The 25,653-nt window shown below is 48.7% G+C and overlaps 1 protein-coding gene across 1 annotated transcript in view; it reads left to right on the forward strand.

The window, feature by feature from the left end:
* Positions 1 to 593: 593 nt before the first annotated feature.
* The window catches only part of LOC148184383 (uncharacterized), a 40,650-nt gene continuing 15,590 nt past the window's right edge, over positions 594 to 25,653 (forward strand). The window contains exons 1-16 of the mRNA XM_088055710.1: positions 594 to 599; positions 774 to 809; positions 1,523 to 1,648; positions 2,200 to 2,316; positions 3,764 to 3,877; positions 7,701 to 7,904; positions 8,688 to 8,723; positions 10,174 to 10,218; positions 15,075 to 15,119; positions 16,176 to 16,211; positions 17,040 to 17,075; positions 18,789 to 18,845; positions 18,951 to 19,022; positions 20,373 to 20,444; positions 20,909 to 20,944; positions 25,225 to 25,331. Of these exons, the coding sequence (XP_087911836.1) occupies positions 594 to 599; positions 774 to 809; positions 1,523 to 1,648; positions 2,200 to 2,316; positions 3,764 to 3,877; positions 7,701 to 7,904; positions 8,688 to 8,723; positions 10,174 to 10,218; positions 15,075 to 15,119; positions 16,176 to 16,211; positions 17,040 to 17,075; positions 18,789 to 18,845; positions 18,951 to 19,022; positions 20,373 to 20,444; positions 20,909 to 20,944; positions 25,225 to 25,331 (1,145 nt within the window). The remainder of the gene's footprint in view (positions 600 to 773; positions 810 to 1,522; positions 1,649 to 2,199; positions 2,317 to 3,763; positions 3,878 to 7,700; positions 7,905 to 8,687; positions 8,724 to 10,173; positions 10,219 to 15,074; positions 15,120 to 16,175; positions 16,212 to 17,039; positions 17,076 to 18,788; positions 18,846 to 18,950; positions 19,023 to 20,372; positions 20,445 to 20,908; positions 20,945 to 25,224; positions 25,332 to 25,653) is intronic.

A 25,653-nucleotide genomic window follows, 5' to 3' on the forward strand; every position in this document is an offset into this window, starting at 1 on the left:
CCAGGAGCCTCCAGGCTGGACTTCCCAAACCCCTGCAGCTCATCCATGATTTCATCTGCTCACGATCCAAGATCTCTCACCTGGAGCTGGAATTCCATCGCTGTGGGAGCCCATCCCACTGGAGATGTTGGACCCAGCCACGTGTGGGGCCAGCAGCACCGTGGCCACCTCCAGAAGCGACCACCAACCTCGGGAACACCTTGGCCCCTCATTGGTGTCCTCTGCACTGGTGGCACTGAGTGACCTCAGAAATCTTCCCTTTTCCACACATTTGTGGCCAGGAGGTGGAGAAGGGGATGGAGCAAAGCTCTGATCCAAACCTCACTTGGATGCTGCTCACGGGCCAGCCTTTCCCTACAAAATCCAGCTGTGCCTGTGCCCAGTGGAGGAGGGAAGGAGCCTATGGAGCAGGGTGGGATTCAAACCCCTAAATGGGATTTATCCGGGATTATGGAGCGGGCTGGTGGCAGATGAAGGGCCAGATATGGGATTACTCCCCTTCCTCTTGTTGCTCCTCATGGGAATGATGGAATTAATGAACCGATCTTGTTTATTCCAAGGGAGAACCAGGCCCGCCAGGAAAAGGAGTGGAAATGAAGGTAAATAAATCAAAATTAAAGACCATATGAACGTTGGAAGTGCCTCCCTCTCTGGCTGGGTTGGGATGGCAGAGGGGACCCAATGTGTGTCCCCTTGGCCATCTGCCACCTCCAGGAGAAACCTCCTGGAGAGCAGAGGGGGAGAATCTGGGACCTTTTTTTTCCCCTTTGCAGGACCTGGAGAAGCTTTTTGAGGCATATGGGATCAAGGTAGGAGATCCTTTGTCCTTCCTCCTGAGCAAGGGTTGTAATCTGACTTTTCCATCTCTTCCCTCTGGAATCCTGGAGGTGACATTTGCTCCCCCAGCAATCCCAGGAAGGTTAATTCCATTTCCTTTTCCGGGTTGTATTTAAATACTTCTGGGACAGGTTTTTTGCTGCCGTTTTATGGGGTGGGTGGTGGCTTTGAGGCCTCTGTGACAGTGACACTTGGACCCTAAAGCCCCTCTAATTCCAACCTCAACACCTTCCACCATCCCAGGTTGCTCCAAACCCCATCCAGCCTGGCCTTGGACACTTCCAGGGATCCAGGGGCAGTCGTAGCTTCTCTGGGAATTCTGTTCCAGCTCCTCCCCACCCTCACAGCCAAAAATTCCTTCCCAATATCCAACCCAAATCCTCATTCAGTTTCAAACCCTTCCCTCTTGTCATATCTCCATATTCCCATGGGAAAAGCCACCCTCCCTCTTTTTTAAGTTCTGAAAGTTCTGAAAGGCCACGAATGTGGGGTTTTTATTTAGGAGAGACCCATGGATCAGCTCCTTGATCCCAAACCTGAATTTAAACCATCCCTCGGCTGTCCCTGCCCTGTGAGCCCCTGGGAATCCGTCATTCCTTGTTTTGGGGTGGCTGCTCTCAGATTGTCACGCCTTGGGGACAGGAGGGTGGCACTGGGCTGCCTCACTGGTGTGCACCGGTTCCAGCTGGCGCTGCTGAGGGACCTCTCCAACGCGATCCTGCGGGATGGGCTGGATGAGCTCCTGTGGCACCGGGGTGGCTCCAGGACGAGCAAAACTTCCAGGGAAAACCAGGCAGCCGTGCCTGTCACCGTGAGTAGTGTCACCTGCTGGGGGTGACAGACTTCCAGGGAATGAGGGAGATGGGAATGAGCCACCTGAGGTGGCAGGGTCACCTCTGTCCTCAAGCGGGTGGCTCGGGAGAGGCCACAGCTGGCAGCGGGATCTGGGATCTTTGGGATAAAAGGATACAAAACATTCATTTTTTTAGTGGGAATGAAGGAATCAGTCAAGCTTTGTTGTCCATAGAAACCGTTCCCAAAGCCACCAAGGTGTCCTCGTGCCCTCTGGGAACTTTTGGAGTGGTGGGTGTGGGGATGGGAGCGCTGAAAGTGAAAATGAGGGGGTCTGGACAGGAAAAGTGATCCCAGGGAGGGACATGAATTCCTTGGAAGGAAAGTTTGGATGTGGCCAGCTGCCCACTCACCCCATCCTGGCTCAGAAGTGTCACCAAGCGGGACAGAGTGTGCTGGAAGGTTGGGAAAGGTTGGAATGAAGCCACCAGGATCCGGCTCCTCACGGGTGTGGATCCTGGGAGCTCAGGGCTGTCACTGTCACACCAATCCCTTGTTTTGGTGTTGCAGGATCCGCTGGTGTCCGACACTTCCCACCGTGTCCCGACCGGCACCGAGGTGACAGGAGAAGGACAGAGCCTGGAGCTGGAGGCTCTGGAGGTGCCGCTGTCCGGAGGATTCCCTGAGGTGAAAAGATGAAATTTGGGTTCCCTGAGCAGGAAAGATGAATTTGGGGTTTTACTGCATCCAGCTCTGGGCTCTCCCAATCAGGGAGGACATGGAGGTGTCCTGGGAATGGAGCTGGGAAGGGTCTGGAGCCCCAGGAGAGGCTGAGGGAGCTGGGAAAGGGGCTCAGCCTGGAGAAAAGGGGGATCAGGTGGAATTTCTGGCTCTGCACAACTCCCTGCCAGGAGGGGACAGCCGGGGGGGATTTGGGATCTTATCCCAGGGAACAGGGACAGGAGGAGAGGGAACGGCCTCAGGCTGGGTCAGGGGAGCCTCAGGGTGGACAGCACTGGCAGGAATTTCCCCATGGAAAGGGTGGCCCTGGAAGTGCCCAGGGAGGTTTGGAATTCCCATCCCTGGAGGTGTCCAAGGAGCACCAGGAGGTGACACTCAGAGCTCTGGGCTGGGGACAAGGTGGGGATCAGGCACAGCTTGGAACTCCATGGTCCTGGAATTCTTTCCTGTCCTGGGATTCTGTGGAGTGTCTCCTGCCCTGGCAGGGGATGGATCCAATCCCGTTGTCAGGCTGGATTGGGATTGTCCATGCTGGGACTGCCGGAGCTCCAGGAGCGCTTGGACAACGCTCCCAGGGACAGGGTGGGATTGTTGGGATGTCCTGGGCAGGGCCAGGAGCTGGGACTGGATGATCCCTGTGGGTCACTTCCCACTCAGGATATTCCATGATTCCAGATATTCCGTGACTCCAGAGCCCTCATTTGGAGTAACCAGACAAATCCCAGCCACCTGCATCCTGATTAACTGCTCCTCTTTATGGGAATTAGGAATTTATCCACAATTTGAAGGCTTCTCTCCATGCTGGGCTTCCTGTAGGAGGCATCTTCTGGGGTTTTATCTCACTCTGTGGCTGGATCAGGATGATCCAATTCCTCAGAGACTTGGACAAGTTGGGACAGGACATCCACTCTCAGCCCCAGACTTCTCCCATGTCCTCAGGTTTTTCCCAGATTTTTCCAACCTGGATTAGGACATTTTAGGGCCTTGGGAGGGGAGGTTTGCACCAAGAGACACAACCCTGGAGCCAGCAAAAGTTGGGATTTGGGATACAGAGACCCCAAAACTGTCTCTGCTGAGCTTTGGGAGCCCAACCCAAACTGGAAGAAAGGATTTGGGACCATCAGAACATCCCTTAATCCCTCAGGGAATCCTTCCTTTTCCATTGATGCTGATTGGATGGATGTAAAGGAGTTAAAATTCCCAGAGTTTGACTGGACAGATCATTGGAATTTTGAGTTTTTCCTCTATTTTATTGCAGATGAAAATTAAATTAGAGAGAGGATTTCAGCATGGATCAGTGTCAGGGCCTGGGAAAAGGTCCTGCTGTCCATTTTTTCCATTTTTTCCAGTATTTATTGGAATTTTATCAACATTTATCCATCCTGCTCTGCAGGGCTTGGCTGTGCCCCCACCACATCCAGGAGATCTGCAGGAAAACCATTCCCTGGATTTCCTCCAACCCTTGGAGGAGAGGCTGGAAGGACAATCCCAGCAGGACACCAGCCAGGTACGTTTTTCCAAGGATTTCAGACCAGTGATGGACTGGGATGCGAAACTTAATCCTGATGTGGCTTCTCCATATCCCTGGAGATATGGAATGCTCCTGGAATGGGCAGGAGGCTGATGGCAGTGACAAAAATCCCTTGGGAAATATTTTGTTGGTTAATTCCACAATTTTGGGGGGAAAACCAGGATAATCCCATTTTATCTGATCCCAACTGGCCATGCCATCCTTGTATTATTCCAGCTTGGAATAATTGAAGAGTTGATGATTCCCAAGACTTTTAAAACAGGGATAATGCAGACTCCAAACAGGGAATTTAAAATATGCCTCCTACAAGAAGTTTCCTTTTCCTTCCCACTTTCCATGGATATGGGAATTCATGGATACGGTCTCAGGATATTCCACCGATATTCCAGGATATTCCTGCTGTGCTCTGGAGCATCTGAGTCACTTAAAGAGGAGGATTTTAGGGCCTAGGCAGGAACTTGGAGATTTTCTCTGATCCCTAGAATCCCATTTCCCTCTGTTTTCCTGCACTCCTGTGCAGAGGTTCCCTTCCCAAATCCTGCTCCAAATCCAGCACTCTCCAGTTTGGACATTGTATCTCTGTGGAATTCTTGGAAACACCCAGCAGCAGGACAGCAGCAGCTTTAAAAAGTGAAGGGAAAAATCCCTTGGATATTTCCTTGGAGCTGCAGGAACAGCATCAGCAGGGATATTTTTAAGGATGGCAAGACGGCAATAACTGGAAGAGGAACTTCAGGAAATCCCGCTCTGGTTTATCCAGTTTGCCGAACTCTTCCTTCTGCTCCCATCCCTTTATCCCTGCCCTGGGATGATGAATTCCAGGGTTAATCATGGAGCTGGAATCACGAAGGCTCAGCAGCCACGAGAGGGCTCCCGGCTCAAACGCAAAAACCTGGAGCGGGATCTGCGGCTCTGGAGACGCCGGGATGTGCCAAGAGCATCCCAGGGCTCTGCTTTTCCACCTGGATGCAGCAATTCCCTCTCCTGGGAATGGTTAAGCTGGAGAACCACAGAGGACGGAGCCCAAATCCCTCGGTTTTTAGAATCATGGAATGGTTTGGGTGGGAAGGGATTTTAAGGATGATCCCATTCCATCCCCCTGTCACAGGCAGGGAATCTTCCACTGTCCCAGGCTGCTCCAAGCCCCAATGTCCAGCCTGGCCTTGGGCATTCCAAGGATCCAGGGGCAGCCACAGCTGCTCTGGGAATTCCAGCCCAGCCAGGAATTCCTTCCCCAGATCCCATCCATCCCTGCCCTCTGGCAGTGGGAACCCATTCCCTGTGTCCTGTCCCTCCAGGCTTTGTCCCCAGTCCCTCTCCAGCTCTCCTGGAGCCCTTTTAGGTCCTGGAATGTGCTGGAAGCTCTCCCTGGATTCCCTTCTCCTCTCCAGGGGAACATTCCCAGCTCTCCCAGCCTGGCTCCAGAGCAGAGGGGCTCCAGCCCTGGAGCAGCTCCGTGGATTCCTCTGGATTTGCTCCAGCAGCTCCTCCAGGGATCCCTGTTTCATCAGGAGCTTTACAAACACAGAACAATTGCCACAGATTTTTTAGGACATGCCAGACTCCCTCAGCAGGACGGGATCTGCATCCCAAGGATGTTTCCCTCGCTTGCATTCGGAGTAAAATCCTGTTTATCCTCATGGGAAGGGAACAGCGGATTCCAAAGGCTGGGAAAGAGCAGCTCCCACACCCTGGAGATGCCAAGGAGGGATGGAGCCGGATTTCCTGCCGTTTTTCCTGCCTGTTTTCCCAGTAGCAGCAGCAGGAATCACGAATTCCCACCTGCTCCAAGGTTCATGGAGCCTGGAACAACCCAGGAGCTCCATCCCTGAGGAGCAATTCCTGGCAGGAATTAATTGGAAGCAAAGTCGCTCCTGGGAAGAGCGGGATGATCCCAAATCCACGTGTCTGGGGCTGGATGCTCATCCATGGATGGGGGTTACGGGACCATCCCAAAAAATTCCTGCTCCTCCACCCACAGATTATTCCTTTCCAGAGTTAATTTGGATAAATCCCCCTCATCTCCATATGGCTAAACCCACAACTGCTCCCTTTTCCTCCCTGAAATCCTGATTTTTTCTGTTTTTCCCTTTCCTTTTTTGCAGGAATATTTTTTTTCCTCTCCCTCCTACTTATATTTTTCTCTTCCCTTCTTTTCTCCCTTCCCTCTTTTCCTTCCCCTTTTTTTTTTTCCCCCTCTGCCAGTGACAAATCCTTCCTTGAGGAAGCAGCAGCCTCCCAAATTTTCTTGGAAATGCCTCATTCCTGGGGCAGGAAACTGCCAAAATTACGAAGGAATTACGGAATTAATGGAGCCCCATTACCTCCAGCAATTTCCCAGTAAATGGGATCCCAGGGAACATTCCAAACCTCAGCCAGATCTTGGCAACCTCTGGAATCTCTGGAATTGCCTCCACGAGGATCTGTGGAGCATTTTAAAGCCATTCCCAGGGAAATGAGCAGTGCCCGGGAAGGAGGGATGGGAAAATCCAGGTGGTGCCATCCCACGGTGCCATTTCTGGGAGATTTTCCCAAAAATCTCCCAGAATCTGGGAGACTTTTTTATCCCCAAATTTTTTTTTATCCCAAAAAACCCGCCCTGGATGGGTTTTCCCCTTGCCAGTGTATCCTTCATCCCTCTTTTATCCCTTTTCCCCTCATGCTCTTCCAGTGAAGAATTCCAGTTTTAATTGGCTCCAAATTGGGTTTTTTTCTTTCCCTTGTGAGCCAGAAATTTGCTGTGTTCATTATCCATGAGATGGAATTATCCCGTGGTTTGTTAAAATCCGGGAAAACGGGATGATCATCCCTTAAAACCTCACCGAGCTCGCACTCACCAACATTCCCTGGAAGTTTAGGATTTATTTTCCCTGCTTAAACTATCCAAAAATCCATGAAATTAATGGAGGTGGATCCAGATCTTTGTTCCTAAAAAAAAAAAAAAAAGGAAAAAAAAGGGAATATCACTAAAAAAACTGCACCACATCCTGATTTTTCCTTCTCCTTTTTATTCTCCTGGAAGTGATTGAGGCTTTTATGGCAAATAAATGCAATTTTTGCTTTCAGATCCAAATATTCCCAAAATATTCGGCTCAGGAAAGAATTGCTGGGAATATTCTCGATGGGAATATTCTCGATAGGAATATTCCCATTTTCCCAATGGATCATTTCCTCCTGCTGCTATGGAAAAGCAGGAACAATTTAGGAGCCAGGTCAGGAATTATTTTCTTTACTTTGTGTGCCGTAAATATTCCAAATTATCAGCGAGGGGCTGATTAACATATGGCCGTTAATTGGCATTAATTGATGGTTTATTCCAATTGGATGCTCCAGGCACGATAAACACGGAGTTGCCTGGGAATGGCCGGAGTAGGGCAGGATTCCAAGTTCCAAGCTGGAATATTTTAGGTGGGGTTCTATCGCTTTGAAAATCGTGGAATTCTTAAGGTTGGAAAAGCTCATTGTGGTTTGTTGGTGGTATTATTATTATTATTATTGTTATTATTGTTATTATTGTTGTTGTTATTATTATTATTATTTTATGATTAGAACTTCGTGGAATCACGGAATGGGTCGGGAGAGATCCTAAAGCCCATCCAGTTCCGTGGACAGGGACACCTTCTGCTATCCCAGGTTGTTCCAAGCCCCTTCCAACCTGGCCTTGGACACTTCCAGGAATTCCAAACTCTCCATTCCCTGGGGATGGAATTTTTTCCTCCCATCCAATCCAATTCTCTCCTCTGTTGGTTTTGAACCATTCCTTGTCCATAGATCAGGCGCTGTGTTTCCCTTCCCGCAGGAAAATGGGAATTCCAACAACAGTTCCATGATCCCAAGGCACAGATCCAGGAGATCTCCCGGGCATGAGGGACACCCCACAAGGATCCCATTCCAGAGCCATCCCTGTGATCCAGGAGGAAGCAGTGCCCCTTTCCTGGAGGCTCCATCACCAGCTCATCCCCCCGGTGCTCCGGGAGCTCGGCAATTCCCCTCGGGATCCACGGTGAGCAATGGAAGTGGATCCCTGTTTTCCCACCCGGGCAAAGACACAATGAATGTGGAAATTTAGGGATAAATATCCATAAATAAAGCAGGAAACAGCTGCTACAGGAACCATTTTTCATGGACAAAAAGATCCTTCTCCATGAATTTATCCGGGGAAATTAGCGAACAGAATCCAGTTTTTGGGGAAAACAGAACCACTGGAATCCCCTGGGAATGTCGAAGATATTTCCCGGTGGGGGTGGTGATAAACCCATTCCTGACATGCCTGGACATTCCAGGGATCTTTACCAGGAGATCCCAGAAATGGGGGGAAAAAAAAAAAAAAAAAAAAAGTTGATTTTTATAAAATTTAAGAGCAAAAATTCCCATTCCCAGGAATTAAGGATGGAAAATTCAGGATGGTTTTCCTGTGAATGGATTTATTTGAAAGCAGGGAGTGACCCTCACCCTGCATTCCGAGGAGGAATGAGCTGAGCTCATCCACATCTTTTCCAGAAATTCCAGGGTTAAAATGGGACACCTGGAAAGGCTGGAATTCCTCAGGAATTGCTCAGGAATTCCTTGGTCCTGGCAGCTCCCAGATGTCCCATCCAGGCTGGAGCAGATCGGGAGCCTGGAGGCCTCCAAAGGATCCTGGTGATCCCTGGAAACCCCCAGCTTCCCTCTGGGATTCCCCACTTCCCATTCCTCACTTCCCATTCCTCAGAGGTGTCTTTTCCATGGCTCAAGGAAAAGTTTTTCCAGCTGCTCTCACGCTTCCCTCTTCTCTTTTTAATCCAAGGCATATCCAGGCCCTCATCATCCAAGGAGAATTAAGGTACGGAATTTCTTCTGTCCTGCTCTCATCCCTGGGAGGAGACAGCTGCTCCTTTCTCCCAGCCCATCCCATCAATCCCATCCCATCAATCCCATCCCATCCCATCAGTCCCATTCCAGTGATCCCATGGATCCTATCCCATGGATCCCATCCCACTGATCACATCCCATCCCAGGGATCCCATCCCAGGGATCCCATCCCATCCCATCCCATGGATCCCATCCCAGGGATCCCATCCCAGGGATCCCATCCCATCCCATCCCATGGATCCCATCCCAGGGATCCCATGGATCCCATCCCATCAATCCCATCCCAGGGATCCCATCCCATCAATCCCATCCCATCCCAGGGATCCCATCCCATCCCATGGATCCCATCCCATGGATCCCATCCCACCCATCCCATCTCATGGATCCCATCCCAGGAATCCCATCCCATGGATCCCATGGATCTCATCCCCCTATCCCATCCTATCCCATCCTATCCCATCCTATCCCATCCTATCCCATCCTATCCCATCCTATCCCATCCTATCCCATCCTATCCCATCCTATCCCATCCTATCCCATCCTATCCCATCCTATCCCATCCTATCCTATCCTATCCCATCCCATCCCATCCCATCCCATCCCATCCCATCCCATCCCATCCCATCCCATCCCATCCCATCCCATCCCATCCCATCCCATCCCATCCCATCCCATCCCATCCCATCCCATCCCATCCCATCCCATCCCATCCCATCCCATCCCATCCCATCCCATCCCATCCCATCCCATCCCATCCCATCCCATCCCATCCCATCCCATCCCATCCCATCCCATGGATCCCATCCCATCCCAGTGCATTTTTTCCTGGCAGAAGGAGGGAAGTGGCCCAGCAGATCCCTCCTCCCGTGGCCCAAAGGTCAGTGCTGTTATCCCATGTTTTTACTGCGCATTCCCAGGATAATGATCCGTTTTCCCAGAGCTGTCTCACTTTGGAAACCGAGGAATCTCAGGCAAAAATCAGGAAATCCAAGATGAAATCAACAGTTTTGCCATTGGTGATGAGCAGAAATTCCAGGATGGAATCTTTCACAGCTGATCCAAACATGGGATTTGTGTTTTGGGAATCCTCAGTCAGTTTGGGATTCCTCCTGTCTCCTTCAAATTCATGGAATTCTTTACGATCCGCGGTATCCTGGGATAGGGAAACCCTCGATTTGTCACTTTTCCCTGGTCTTTGCTCCAGGATTTTTGGTTTTCCCTCTGCATTCCCAATATTCAGGGTAATTCCCAATCCATTGTGGGAATGCAGGTGTTGGAAATCAGGGATTCCTCCATGGATATTTGCCAAAAACTGGAGCGGGGATGAGGGCAGCACCTGCCTGGTGCAAAGAGGGAAGGGAAAATTCCTTGGAATAATGAATTTTTGGGATTGATTTTTTGGGGGATTGGTTGTTTTCCAGGGAGAAATGGGAGCTCCTGGAGCCCGTGGAGACAAAGGAGAAAAGGTAGGGATGGGCTTTTCCAGCCTGATCCTTTGGAACCGGAATTCCCTGTGCTGAGAGGGCCTGGAAAGGGAAAGGCAGTTGGGAATATGCTCATGGATCAGGTCCAATGGAAACTGGGATTGGCATATTCCCACTTTTATCCCCAAACCTTCCTGGGGGCTTTGTTCCCAAATTCCAGCGGTTTTTCCACACATCTGCCACGCTCAGGAGGAAATACGAAATCCAGAGGTTGGATTTAGTGATTTTTGAGGAATTTTCCAGCCTAAATGACGGAATTTTTGTGTTCTATGACACCGGAAGTTTAAGGGGAGGATTCCCAATGTTCATTTTCTGCTGGATAAGAGAACGAAAAGATGGGAAGGACAAGGAAAATCCAGCCCTGGCACGAGGATAGGGGTGGGAAAAAAATGCCACAAAAATCCTCATTTTCTGCTTTGGGCTGTGAAAATTCATTGGGAGCAGGTGGCAGATCCAGGGAAGGGGGACACGGAATTTCAGGAGAAAGGGAGGGTTGGTAAAAGGAAGAATCCCATGGGGAATTTTGGGTGGATTCCTGGGAGAAAAGGAGGGGGAAAAGAAGTGGCTGGAAAGGGAATTTTGTCTTGCAGGGACAGCCTGGGGATGTGGGAGAACCTGGAGAGAAGGTGAGTGCTGGAATCAGCTCCAAAGTTTATTTGGGAATCTCCTCCAAGAGCAGCCCAGGTGGGGCTGGATCCAATCCCAACCCTGGGAATATCGATGGATTAAATCTAAGGAATTACAGAGCTGCAGATGAACCTTTGTCCAGCAGGATTAATGACAGAAAAAAAAAATATTGATCTAAATTATTATTATTATTATTATTATTGTTATTGTTATTGTTATTATTATTAACGATAATAATAACAATAATAATGCTATAATGATTATTAATATATTATTATATTATGTTATAATTATATATTATAATTATTGTATATAATTATATATAATAATTATTATTTTATAATTATATGTTAATATAATATTTATATTAATGCTAATATAATGTTAATATTAATTATTATAATAATGATAATAATAATGATAATAATTTGACAAAAAAAATCTTCATCAGTATTATTTCTTATAGAGAAGCTGAGTCTCCCAGTAGACAGAAGAGTGCACAATACCAAAGTAATTAAATTAAATTAATATAAATTAATTATTTTGCTGGTTGAAAATTGAAATTAATTATTTTAAAGCAATTAAAATTAGCCCAAAACCCCAATAATTGAAGTAGAGATTGATGTCCCTCACCCAGACAATGACCTGAGAGGGGTTTGATGTCCACTCTCATCCCATCACCAAATTCCTTGGAATGAGGGCGTTTTCCCAGTTTTTTTCCCCCCCCACATTCCAGTCAAAGAATCCCTGGGAATCTCTTGCTCAGGGGTGGCAATTCCATGACCTCGGAATCTTCTCTTTATTCCCCAGGGCACCAAAGGAGACCGAGGGGACGAAGGCCAAAAGGTGAAGGACAAAGTTGGTGCCAGCCAGGGGTGGCTTTTCCTCCTTTTCCCAACTCCCACCTTCCCACCTCGGGATCGGTGTCCTGAGGTGTGGCTGGGGACCGGGATGAGATTCCAGGAGGATCACACGCACAGGAATGTGTCTGGCCCAGAATCCTGGGATACCAATCCCGGTAATATTCCAGAAGGATCACATGGACAGGACACCTTGGGAATGAGTCTGGCCCAGAATCCTGGGATACCATTCCCAGTAATATTCCAGAAGGATCACAAGGACAGGAATGAGTCTGTCCCAGAATCCTGGGATACCATTCCCAGGAATATTCCAGAAGGATCACACAGACAGGAATGAGTCTGTCCCAGAATCCTGGGATACCATTCCCAGGAATATTCCAGCTCCCTCTTTTCCAAAGGTGATTCCCAGCAGCTTTGTCTCTCCAGCTCAGATCATCCAGAGGAGACGAGGGCTCTGTAGGAACCCTTGGAATGGGATCATTCCTGTGGGATTTCAGCTGGATCTCCATGGAGCAGCACAAACCAAACTCTCCCTGTCCTGGGTTTTCACTGGAAGAATTCCTGATTTTTCCTGACTTTTCTTTCACAGGGAGAGCCAGGAATTGGGTTCAGAGGTCCGGTTGGCCAGGCTGGGCCACCTGGATTTAAGGTAAGGTTGGATTTATTTCTTCCTGGGATTTTTCCTCTTTGTCATCCTGGTTTTCTGCTGCTGGATGTGGAGCATGGAAATGGCTGTAAAGAGGAAGGACCAAAATCATCCTGGAAGGGCGGGAGAAGGATTTGGGATAGAGGGAATGCTCTGTGTTCTCCAAAGGGCCGTTTCAGAGGGACATCCTGAGGATAAATTTGGAATCGTGGAAGGGTTTGGGCTGACCTCTCTGCAATCAGCAGGGACATCCTCAGGCTGGGAAAAAAAAAAAATCCAGGGAATTGTGGGTTCAGCAGGAATGAGTTCCAGGGCTCCCTGGGGTGCTGGAATTCACCACAAGTCTGGAGCTAAAGGCTCTGTCCTTATTTAGCCATGGAAAAGCCCTTTTGTCACCAAAACTTGGGAAGAAAAGAAATCCCAAAGTTTGGTGACAATTCCTCCAGCCCTCGGATCTCCTCATGGATCAGGACTGGAAGCGGTGTCCCAAATTCCATGCAACGGTCATGGGAATTCAAGGAGACATCCCAGACTTTCTCCAGGAGCTCCAGCAAATCCCACCCAATATCCCAATTCCTTGTGATTCCTTCACCAGGGCGAGCCAGGGGCCCCGGGACCTCCAGGAGCTCAGGGCATCCAAGGAATTCGCGGCAACGCCGGCACTCCCGGATCCCAGGGGGACAGAGGGGCTCCAGGTGTTCCCGGAATTCCAGGACAGAAGGTGAGGGGACACCTTGGGTTGTTTGTCACCTCAAGGTGACCCCTGTGGGTCAAACCCCCACAATTCCAGGTCTCCTGGATGTTGTCAGGGAAGTGGGAACAAATCCCAGTTGGAAAAGGAAAGGTACCAGGAATGGTTAGAATGATGGGATGATCCTCAGGTTCCAGAATAAAACAGGGGAGCTCCTGGGAAGTTTCTCTTCCTGGGAATTTAATGGTGGGACTGGAGGAGGGGACTGGGAAGGAGCGGCCATAGCATCGGGATGGCAGCTGGAATTTTGGGGTCATTAATCCCTTGGAATAGAGGGAGGAATCCCAGAATCCCCGGGTCGCTGAAGTTGGGAAAGCCCTCCAAGGTCATGGAGTCCAAACCTGCCAAATCCTCAGTGAGTGCCACATCCAGGAATTCCTTGGACACCTCCAGGGATGGATGGGGACTCCAGACCTCCCTGGGCAGCTCCTTCCAATGCCTGACCACCCTTTCCATGAGGAAATTCCTGCCAGTGCAGGGAACACTTGGATCACCAGCTCCTGCTTTTGTCCGGATCAGGGAAACCAGGACCTTTCCCATCCGCGTGTTCTCCTCTCAAAGGGTTTTGTTTTCCAGGGGGAACGTGGGAGGAGAGGCCGGAGTGGATTTCCAGGGCCCGTGGGACCATCGGGATCCCCAGGAAAAGAGGTGGATTTGTACACATTCCCTGTGCCTTTTGGGAGGGATGGATGAGGGATCTGGGCTGGATGGGCTTTGATCCTCTGGGAATGTTGGGATAGGAGAGCACGGAGCACTTCCAAAGGAAATCCTCCCCTTTATTTTGTTCTCCTTGTCCTACAGGGAATTCCTGGGACCCCTGGAGCCAAAGGCAACAAGGTCAGTGCCACCCTCCCTGGAAAGTCATGAGCAGAAATCATGGGAATGGGAATGGGAATGGGAATGGGAATGGGAATGGGAATGGGAATGGGAATGGGAATGGGACAAGTCCCTGCCTCCATCCTTCTTAATCCCATTCCACCCTCATTCCCATGATTGCTGGAGCACCCTCCAAAGAGAACAGCAGAAAATCCATGGAATTGAGTCTCCTGAGTCTTCCTGGAACTTCAGTCCTGGCCAAAATAATCAGGGATTCTGTGGTGGGGTTTCCCTGCTCTGAGTGACGCCTCTGGAATTCTCTGCTTTCCAGGGAGAAGCTGGTGTTGGAGTTGCTGGCCCGAGAGGTCCCCGTGGATTCCCTGGCCCTCGGGTAGGTCCATCCATAAATATTCCAGGCTTGGATTCCTGCAGCCTCCAGCCCCCTTTGGAGACAGCTTTATCCATCACCTCCCTCCCACCCATCCCAGAAATTCCTGAAGGGTTTCAGGTAGCAAAAATTCCCTTTTCCTCCTTTCCCTGAGAAGTTTTGATCTCCTTCCGGCAAAGACGGAGTCAGAATCGGAGAATGGTGTTTAAATTGGCTGCTCCTGTGGCTGTCCCACAAATAAATTGGGATTTTATGGCCCAAGAAGAACTCCCCACCTGCTTTTGGATGAGGCCCCTGAGGCGAAACACTCCCTGGAAATGTCAACAGCTGTGGGTAAACCTTGCTGGAGCTTCGTTATCCAAAGGAAACGATGGAATAATGTTTCTGCTCTTCTGACTCCGGCACAAATCTAAATCCCAGGATCTCGGGTTGCTTTGGCTTCATGTGGGACATCCAAATTTGGCCTGAATTATTTGGAATTTGGACAATTCCTGAGGTTTAAAGGCAGGTCCTGTGGGGTCAACTCAAGCAGGTCATAAAAGGCCTTCATGGACCCTCCAGCACAGCTCTGTCATCCCAATCCATAAAAACACCCGGCACCTGATCCTGATGGAGGGAGAAAGAGGCTGGAAAAATCCTCTGGGCACAGGGAATTCTGCCTGCCCCATTCCCAGCGGGATGGTTTGTGGGTTTGGGATTCCCTGTGTGCTGCATTCCTCGTTGCTATCCCCGCCCCTCCGCATCCCCCAGGGCGACGAGGGCATCGTGGGAATGCGGGGTCCTCCTGGAATGATGGTGAGTGTTCCAATATCCTGGAAAATCACGGGATCCACGGCTGGCAAAATCCCCACGAGCCATGAGAGAAATAAAATGGGATTCTTCCATTGGGAAATAGAGGTTTGGGAACCTGAATTCCAGTGGGATGAGGGAGTGGAAAATCGTGTGAATTCCTTGCTGTCCTTGTCCATTTGGGTGGCTCATCCCAAGGTTTGGAAGCCCTCCTGGAATATCAATCCCCCCTCTGCTGTTGTCAGGTCTCTGGGAATTTCAGGGATTTCAGGACAGGGATTTCAGGCTCTTGTTCCACTGGAGACACAAATGACAGCTGGAATTTTGATAAACTCATTATTTCTTAATTATTCATTATTATTTATTAGGCTGTTATTTTTCATGGAATGAAAGGAAGAGGTTTTTTTAATAAGGACACGGAGCAATAGGAAATGGGGGAATGGTTTTAAACTGGAATAGTGCAGGGATAAATGGGATATTGGGAAGAAATTCTTCCCTGTGAGGGTGGGGAGGCCCTAGCACAAAATTCCCAGAAAAATTGTGGCTGCCCCATCCCTGGAAGTGTCCAAGGCCAGGCTGGATGAGACTTGGAGAACCCTGGGATAGGAAAAAGTATCCTTGCAGATGAAAATTCCCTTCTTCCTGCATATTCCAGGGAATTTAGCAAGCAGGGGTGACCACGGTGGCTTTTCACCTCTCCAAATGTGCTCCCCATCCTGGCTTGGCCTCCAAAGGATCTGGAGATCCCCATCAAGGATCCTCCCCCACCTTGGAGGAACATCTTGGAGCAACTTGGCTTTTCCTTGATGTTGAGGGTCCAAAAATCCCAGTGGGATTCTCAAAAACGAGGGAATTTGGCTGAATTTATCGACCTGCCAGGAGATCCCGGTGCTGGGCAGAGGATTAAAGTAGGAGCTCCAGTGCTGGTTCTTCCAGAGGTTTTTCCATGCTGGAAGCAGCTCTGCCTTTGGATGGAGGCTTCTCTTTCCCAACATTCCCACCTTCCCACTTTCCTCCTGTTATTGTGGATCCTCACGTGATTTTTGTGTGGTTTTTTTCCAGGGTCCAAAAGGCTTCCTGGGCGTGAAGGGCCAAAGAGTAAGAACTGATCTGATCTGCAACTCTTATCTGCAGCTCTTATCTGCAACTCTTATCTGCAACTCTTATCTGCAGCTCTTATCTGCAGCTCTTATCTGCAGCTCTTATCTGCAGCTCTTATCTGCAGCTCTTATCTGCAGCTCTTATCTGCAGCTCTTACCTGCAGCTCTTACCTGCAGCTCTTATCTGCAGCTCTTACCTGCAGCTCTTACCTGCAGCTCTTATCTGCAACTCTTATCTGCAACTTTTATCTGAAACTTTTATCTGAAACTTTTATCTGCAGCTCTGATCTTCTCTGCACAGTTCCTGGTGTTGTGGGAGCCTTTTAAACCAGTGGAAATCATCCCAGGATCTCCTGGGAATGGACTGGGAGAGCCCCTGGATCACTTTGGGAATCATCCCAGGATTTCCCGGGAATGGACTGGGAGAGCCCCTGGATCAGCCTCATGTGCTCTGCACTCCAGCTCCTATTCCATACAGATTCCATTAAAAGATTTGAGGGAGAAATTTGGGAAATCCTTCATTTTTCAGATGCCATCCCACCCCTGCTGAATCCCACTGGGATGGGAATTCCAGCAGTAATTCCACATTGTGCTGAGCGTGGAGTCAGGAAAACCAGCTCAGCCCTCTGGGGTTTTTATTCATTGTCAGTGCCGTAAATTTGGGTTTTCCACAACATTTTGTGGTGAGCTGAAGGTTTTCCAGAGTGTCCAGAGGATCTGACTTCCAGCTCCGGGAGGTTTCAGTGGCTTGGAGTGGGAATCAATGGCCTGAGAGGGAATAAAAAGGGAATAATTCTTTTTTTTTTATTTATTTTCCTGTTTTTAGGGTGATCGGGGACTTCTGGGACCAAAGGGAGAACGAGTAAGGACATTCCAGATATTTTTGGGGTTTTCCTTTCACTGTGTGGCTCCAAGAAAAGCCTGGATCCATCCTCTCCTTGTTGTGCCAATGGAATTAAGAGGAGGAAACACCTGGATTCTGCCCCTCCTTTTTGAGGGGGGGGTTTCAACCAGTTTAAATCTTTTGATTCCATCCTTGCACTGGGAACATTTCTCAGAGCTGAGTTTGTGGGATGGATTTGATCCTAAAAAAAAAAAGAAGAAAAAGAAAAAGAAAAAAGAGTCTAAAGTAATTTTGGGAACGATTTGCTGAGGCACAAAAAAAAAATCCTGAATTAAGGGAGGAAGAAAATTCCCCCTGATTTTTGGAATGAGCAGCTGACCCCAAAGCCAACCTTAATTTCCAACAGCCCGAGCTGGCTCCTGACAGGTAATGGGAAAATAACTCCTCAAGTGCTCCTGGAAAATGCTCCGAAACCTCTGAACTCGTGCCCGGCGTTTTGTTAAGTTCCTTCCTGGCCGGAATGGCTCGTTGGAAAATGAGGTTTGGAAATGCATCTGTGATGATGCCGCCTTTGAGTCACGCAATATTCAGTGATTAAGGCCCATTTGTCTCCGAGGAGGCTCTTCTGGAAAGGAACTCGCTCCGGAGACCAATCAATTCTTAATTTGCTTCGTGAGGAGGCCTCGAAACTCTTCCCAAGCCGAAGGAATGTGGGATGCATTTTCCAAGGGATGCCTTCATAAAAGAGGAGGTGGAATCGGAGATAAAACGGGAGCAGGAGGGAAAAATTGGCTTGGCTTTGTTCCACCTGATTGCAGCTTAATTTTCCATCTCATTCTCCCTGGATCAGTGTGGGAATAACTCCACGAATCCCAGGGTTGGATTAAACTGCAGGATTTTCAGTCTCCCTTTTATTCCCAAAATTTCTTGAGCCCCATCCTGCCTCTGTTAGAGAGCTGGGAAGCAGGAATGTGTCTGAAAGCAGAATTTGGGCAGGGTCCTGTGGTGAGGGTTGGAGTACAAAAAATGTCAGATTTTTGGGAATATTGACAGATGTGGAGTTGGTAAAAGCCCAGCAAGGCAGAATCACCCAGAACAGGAATATTTGTGCTGGAGGGAGTTGAGGGAAAGGAATTTTTTCCAAAGGGAACACCAGAAGGCGCCTCATCCCTTTTGGAGACACAACCATCCCTTCTCCAGAGCAGAGACATTCCTTGGAATAGACTGGATTCCACTCTCTGAGGAGCTCAGCATGGATGTGTCCAGGGGGTTCCTGTGGCTTCCAGGTGACACTTTGGGGGTGTCACCCCCCCAAAACCTCCCTCTGAGGGGTGACCTCAGCACCATTCCCATTCCTCGGCTCCGAGTGCATCCATAAACACCATGGACAGCTCCATTCCCAACCCTGCCGACGGCTGGGGAGAGCTGGAAATGCCGACCCCCAGGTGTCACTCATGGATTCTGTCCCATCAGTGGCAGCCTGGGATCAGGGAATGATCCTGTTGTCCCTTTCCATCCGGGAGAACTACACTGGGATAATTCCAGGTTTAGGGAGTTTTTTAGGGACGGGAGGTCACTGGGAAACATCAGGATTTGGAGTTTTTTGGGCGCGTTCCAGCTTTTAATTAGGGGTGATTAACCCTAGCAATTAATGTAATTGTTAATCACTGCATTCCCAGTGGGATCCGTGAGCTCCTGGTGGATCCCTTTCCCTGTCTCTCCTCTCTCCAGGGTGAGTCCATAACTATTTTTGGACCCCAGGGCTACAAAGGCACCAAAGGAGATCCCGTAAGTTTGGCTTTCCAAGGTGTCCCTTCCCTGCCTGGGATCAGCTGGATCCTTCCAGGAGAGATGGAAGAATTCAAATCCAGCAATTCCTGGTTTTCCTTTCAGGGTGAGCAGGGACTGCCGGGTTTTGATGGAGACAAAGGCGAGAAGGGAGAGGACGGACCCGTAGGAGAAAAGGTGGGAACTTCCCAAAGCCCATGAGGAAGGGACTGAGGGTGGTGAATGGAATTCCCAGAAAAATTATGGATGCCCCTGGATCCCTGGAAGTGTCCAAGGCCAGGTTGGATGAGGTTTGGAGCAGCCTGGGACAGTGGAAGGTGTCCCACAGCTGGGATTGGAACTGGGTGGATCCATCCCAATTCCATCCTGGAATTCTCCAGTCTCTGCTGGAAAACACAGCCACACCCAACTCTGGCACTGACAGGGAGAGGAGGGAGCTGGGCAGGGCTTGGGGACACCAAACACATCCCATTTCTCCGGTGTCCCACTGGGAAAATTCCATTCCCACATCCCCCTCTCTCTCCAGGAGCTGTCCCTGCTCCTGGAGCCTCTGGAATGCTCTTGGCAAGGCTTGGGTGGCTCCCGTGTCCCTCTTGTGTCCCCTGGGTGGTGGCAGAGCTCCTCCCTCTCCCTCTGCTTCCCCGGGAGCTCATCCCAGGTCCCAACCCGGCCCTGTTTTCCTGGGAAGAATCACGGAATTCTCCCACTCCCAGCTGAGTCACAGCTCCTGTCTCCATGTCCTACTCATCCCAATTTCCATCTCACGGAAATGGCTTTGGCTTCACAAGCCTGACCCAGGACTGAATAAATTGAAGCTGCTACAGCAGCAGTGACACATCCAGCTCCTGCTATTTCCCATGGGAAGCTGGATCCCGGTGTAGTCCAGGTGGCAATTGCCTGATCCAAGGTGGGCACGTCCTTTGGGAAGAGGCAGATCCTGACCTTTTCTGATCCCGCTCCCCAAAGTGAAGGAAACTCTTGGAGGTTCTCCCGTGAGGGAGGGAGGTTTTCCTGTGTTTTAAAGTCGAATCAAATTCCACATATTTTATTTGTCCGGTTGAACTCCGATGAAAAATACTCCATAAAAAGTAATCCAGAAAAATATTCCAGAAAAAAAAATAATCCAGTAAAAATTACCCATAAAGTATTCCTTAAAATAACACAAACGTCTCCTCTTGGATAAATATCCGGATGACTTTGGAGAGTGGAATCTCCGGCCCCAGTGAACCCCTCAGGGTCTTCTCCTGGATTTTTGGCATAGGTTAAGCTCATCCCAAGGATCCAAACCCCCTTCCTGCCTGTTTTCCTTCAATCCCCACCACTGGGCACGGAATCTTTTCCATAACAATTCCCAGAGGTTCCTGCCAAGTCCTGGCACTGGCGGCTTCCTTCCCGACCCCTGGGGATGGAATTTTGGTATGGAAATGGTGCTTTTGGTCATCTTTGTTATCTCCATGGGTTTTTCCATGGATAAATTCCAGAGAGTAGGTGCTCAAAAGGCATTTAACTGGGATTTTAACATTTTAGGGAATCAAAGGAGAAGCTGGAGCCAAGGGAATGATGGGACTTTTTGGGAGCAGAGGACCTGTGGGACAGAAGGTGAGCTCCCACCTTGAGGCATCTCCTGCCAGGGCTGAGATGGAAAATCCCACCCTGGTTTTCCCTTGGAATATAATCCTCCATTCCCTCCCCAAAATTGCTGATTGGAATGACTGAGGCTCTGGAAAAGCAGGAGCAGCTGCACTTTTCCAGGAAAATCCTAAAGATTTTAAAGGAGCAGAGAGCGCTCTGGGAGCTTTTCCAGGCTGGAATGGTCAGTAAGGAGTTTCTGGAATGTCAACATTCCAGGAGGAAGGTGAGAGATCTCCAAGCTCCATTTAGAACCAGTGGAATCCGTTGTTTTCCAGCCGGGATATTTGGGATATCCCACTGTCCTTCCAGCTGCTGCTGTAGGGAGCTCCTCAGAGCTCTCCTTCTCCCTTTCCGAGAATTCCTACAGCATTCCCTGTTTCCAGAGGGATCTCAGCTCTTCCCCAGGATAACTCATCCCGTTTTCCTTGCAGGGGGAGCCAGGAGAACCGAGCTCACCGGGATCTTCCGTGAGTCAGAAAATGTTCCCTTGTCTTTCCAAAGGCCTGTGTGGCCTGGACATTTCTGTTCCACAACCAGAAATGTGGGAAGGGGTGGGAAGAGGCCGTGGGAACTCAGAGCTGCTCCCCAAAGTCCGTGTTCTGAGAGGTTTTGCTGGAAAACCAGCATGGATACCAGGGATGGCAGGTTTGGGGTTATGGCTTGTGGAAGAAATCCCTCTCTGTGAGGATGGGGAGGCACATAATTCCTGGAAAAATTATGGATGCCCCTGGATCCCTGGAAGTGTCCGAGGCCAGGTTGGGCAGGGCTTGGAACAACCTGGGATAATGGGAGGTGTCCCTGCCCTTGGGATTGGAACTGGATGGGCTTTAAGGTCCCTTCCCCGCCCCAAACCATTCCATGATTCCACGAATCCATGATTTTGCATTAAGGAACACAAGGAAAATACATTTATTTAATGTTTGTAATTCCTTTGGTGGATTCATCCCAAGTGGAAAAGTCTCCAAGCCCCAAAGACTCTCAGAATCATGGAATCATGGAATATTTGGAGTTGGGAAAGACCCACCAGGATCATCAAGTCCAGCTCTTAAATTAAGGGCCCAAACTCCAAATTTCCAAGGTTTTCCAAAGAAATAAGTCCCCATCAGTTCCTGGTCACAGCACGGAATTACTGATAGGCCTGGAATCCAGAGTGGGAATTGCTCCCTGAGGAAAAGGCCTTCATCCAATTAATTATTTTATTAATAACTATTATTAATAATTATAAACAACCCTCTGAGCACTTGGCCAAAGCCTCGAGGCCAGAACTTGCTGCGAGACCTGGGATCAGCACTGGTAGGATTGAAGATATTCATGGAATTTTTTTATAGGGAAGACCTGAATCCATCCAGGAACAGAGCAAAGTTTGCCGAGTGCAAAGGGATCCCAGCATCCCATTTTTCCATGGATTTTAGGGATAAGAACTCCCACAAAGTGATGTCCTGCCATCCACCATCCGAGCAAAACAAAGGAATCCTTCTCTTGGAAATACCCTGGGATTCTGCTGGCACAGGGCAAAGCTGGGATTTGATCCTTCACCACATTCCCAAAATTGCAAAAGCCAGACCCGAGCTGCTGGAATATCCATGATAAATTCTGGAATTCATCCTTCCTGGGGCTACCTCTGTCAGGTTCACTTTCCACTGGTTTTATTGGAAGATTTAGGGAATTCCCATCATTCCCATCCATTCAGGCACCTGAGGGAGGATCCTGATGGGAATTAAGGCCCCACTTTATCCCTTAAGTGCTCCCACTTTGATTATTCCTTCCCTGAGTTATTCCCGAGCTGTCCATCATTCCCCAATTCCTCTTTTTCCCTTTTCCTGAGGACAGAACTCCCATCCTGCCTGGATCCAACGCCAAATCTTTCAGGTAAAGCCTCACACTCCTCATTTTCCTTCATTTCCCATCTTTTATTCCCACAAATTGCTGCTCCCGCTGAATTCCCTGGCAGTGATTTCAGCGCCCTCATCCATTTAGTCTCCTGATTTTCTGATCCATGGAAGTTCCCAACCGAGCTGATGGCACTTGTGTCTTCTCCCTGCAATTATTCCTGGGAAAAATTCAATGGATCCGCTCGACCTCACAAATGGGTTCAGTTTTGATATTCCAGGCGCCTCCTCCTCCTTTCTCCCCTTTCCTAAAAGCTCTGCTCCTTTTATTTCACTGTTCCTACCTCGCTTCCCTCTTTTCTTTTCCAGTTGCCGCCCGTTATCCCAATTAACTCCTTGTTTGGATCATGGATCCAAACTTCCAGCTCCTCTTCTTTATTCCCTGAGATTGTGCATCAAAGTAACAATGGGTTAACCTATTCTCCCCAAAACTCTGAATTTTTATTACGTTTTCCCCCCATTTCTTGCTCCCTGTTTTGGTTTTTCCAGGGATTCTGAATCTCTGGAGCGTCGGACTCTGAGTAGGGGTGGGAATGGTTTATAAGCAGGAATTAGAGCTTATTACGGATATTAAGTTTCCCAGGAAAACTGGGATCACACAGAATCCTAAAATGCTGAGGGTTGGATCATTCCCTTCCAGATCCTCTCATTCCAAACCCCCTGCCAAGGGGAATTTTCCACTAAATCAGGCAATTCCCACCCCAAACACCAAATTTTTGGGAAGGAAAGGAGCTCAAAACTGCAGCAAATTATCCTGACCAGACCCATTCCACCAAAACCCGGCAGGGAAGGGATAAAACCACAGCTGGAGCTCCGAGGTGAAGATTCCATTTGCGTCATCCCATCAAATATTGAGGAGCAGGAGCCTGGGAGGTGGAAAACCTTTTAGGAGAAGTTTGGGAATTCATCCTCCTTTTGATGTGCGGCTTCAAACGGCTCCATCCTTTTGGGGGAGCATCCCGATGGATTCCAGCTTTTCCCAGGGTGTCCCTGCTCATTCCCAGCTTCTCCCTGGCTCCTCCCTGGCTCCAGCCTGGAGCTCCGCGGGAATTTTTTGCCTGGAAGCGGAGGATCCAAGGTTTCTCTGCGTCACAGGATTGGTGACTCAGCCTCTCTGCCAGAGCGTTCGCAGTTAAATTCCAGCAAGGTTTTAACCCCAAATCCAAAGAGCCGGAGCCGTTTCCAGTATTCCCGCAGTAATTGCCTCTAAATTGCCATTTAAATTTTCATTTACTCCCATTTATTGTCCAGCCTTGATTTCTCCGGCACAACACTGGGATGCAAATCCGAGGGAACAAATTTCCATTTGGTCTCTTTGCATTTTCTTCTCTTTTTTCCCCTTATTTTTCTTTTTTTCTTCTCTTTTAATTCCTCCTATCCCATCTTTTTCCTCTCCTGGGAAAGCATCACTTTCATGACCTTCTTCTCCTTCAGGTCCAATCCCGATTTTAAACCTTCCAATCCATATTCCAAAATCTTTCCAGCCCAGGATAAGCAGGAAACCACTTATGAAAAGATAAAACCCGGGTCTAAACCTTATTTATGTTGCCTGGACTAAGTAGGCCAGGCTTAGACCCAGCTTTCATTCAGCCTACCCTTAAGTGAGTTTAACTTTTCCTAAAACCATTTGAGATCCTCTCAGGACGAGAAGGATCTCATGGAAAGCAGGAAGACGACTTGGACACAGACAGGAAAACATGGAAAACCTGGCACTGGAGATATTTGGGATAATGGAGAAAAAATATGAAATAATACTGAAATAATTGTTAATATTAATAAATTAATTATTATGATAAATCATTTGTATTAAATAATATATATTAAAAACTATTAAATAATTAAGAGAAATATTAAAGCTAATTAGGAGAAGTCTTAATTAAGGTTTTTTAGTGCACAAAAAGAAGATTTTTGACCCATCCCTGGTCTGATCCCAGCTCCCAGCTCCTTCAAAACTCCAGGCACTTGAAGGTATCCCGGATTTGTGGGATTTAACCACCACACAAATGGATTATTACCCTCCAATCTATCCCAGCAAACAGAGATATTCCCATTTTCCCGGGGTTTTATGGTTTATTTACCTCTCCAGATGGAATTTGAGATTGATCGTGTCAATAAATAGTTACCAATAAAGAGATATTTGTGCCTGATAGCACCTGGAATATGGAGGAACATGGATTTTCCCTAATCCAGGGAGTCCCTGGCACATAAATCTTGATTTATTTTTTTTTAATCTGTATTTTATTTTTAATGGATTTGTTTCCTTCCAACAACCACAGCAAACTAATTCCAAGCAGAGAATTTCCCTTGTTCAGCTCCTGATTTGCTCCAGCAGCCGATTCATTCTCCCCTGAGAGAGCTGAGGGGCTCAAGTGGGAATAAATCCAATTTTTCCTTCACATCCAGGTGCTGGAAAATGCCATCAAAATTGGCCAGGATGGATGAGGAGACTGTGACAACCTTGGGGAAAAAAAATAGAAATTTAAGAATGAAAAACAAATGAGGATTTTTAGCAGCTTTATTTGTTACCACAACAATAGGAAACTCCATAAAAAGAGATCCCATTCCCAACCCCATCCAAATCTTCTGGAATGAGCCTTTTGCTGCCACATTTTCCTGAGCTGGAATTACAAATTCATGCCCTCCCAGGTTTTCGTTTGCCAAGGATTTCCAATCCCATGGAATTGGGGTGAGGAATGGGAGCTAAATCCCTGCCTCAGGTTTTGGGGCTGTTCCTGGGGGAGCTTCTGACCTTGGATTGAGGGATCCCACAGTTGGGTTTCCATGCTGGATTGTCCTCATCCCCCTTCTCCTGAAAAAAAAAGGGGCTCTGGAATGGATTTTTCCCAACTTTCTGGCAGGGTGCAGCAGGACTGGATGGGAAGAACGGGATCAAGGGAGCCAAAGGTGACAGAGGCCTTCAGGGACAGAAGGGGAAGCCGGTGAGTGGCAGGAAAGGACACGGATGGTTTGGAAAAGTCTCTGCTGCTTCCCGGATCCCACATTCCTGTGTGGACATTCCTGGATCCCACATTCCTGTCTGTGCTTTCCCAGATCCCACATTCCTCTCTGTGCCTTCCTGGATCCCACATTCCTGTCTGTGCTTTAATGGATTCCATATTCCTGTCTGTGCTTTAATGGATCCCACATTCCTGTCTGTGCTTTAATGGATTCCATATTTCTGTCTGTGCTTTCCCAGATCCCACATTCCTGTCTGTTCCTTCCTGGATCCCACATTCCTTTCTGTTCCTTCCTGGATCCCACGTTCCTGTCTGTGCTTTAATGGATCC

The sequence above is a fragment of the Pseudopodoces humilis genome, chromosome 5, assembly GCF_049639895.1.
Source record: "Pseudopodoces humilis isolate 2021_Gansu_Grassland_sample_001 chromosome 5, ASM4963989v1, whole genome shotgun sequence".
In the NCBI taxonomy this organism is placed as follows: Eukaryota; Metazoa; Chordata; class Aves; order Passeriformes; family Paridae; genus Pseudopodoces; species Pseudopodoces humilis.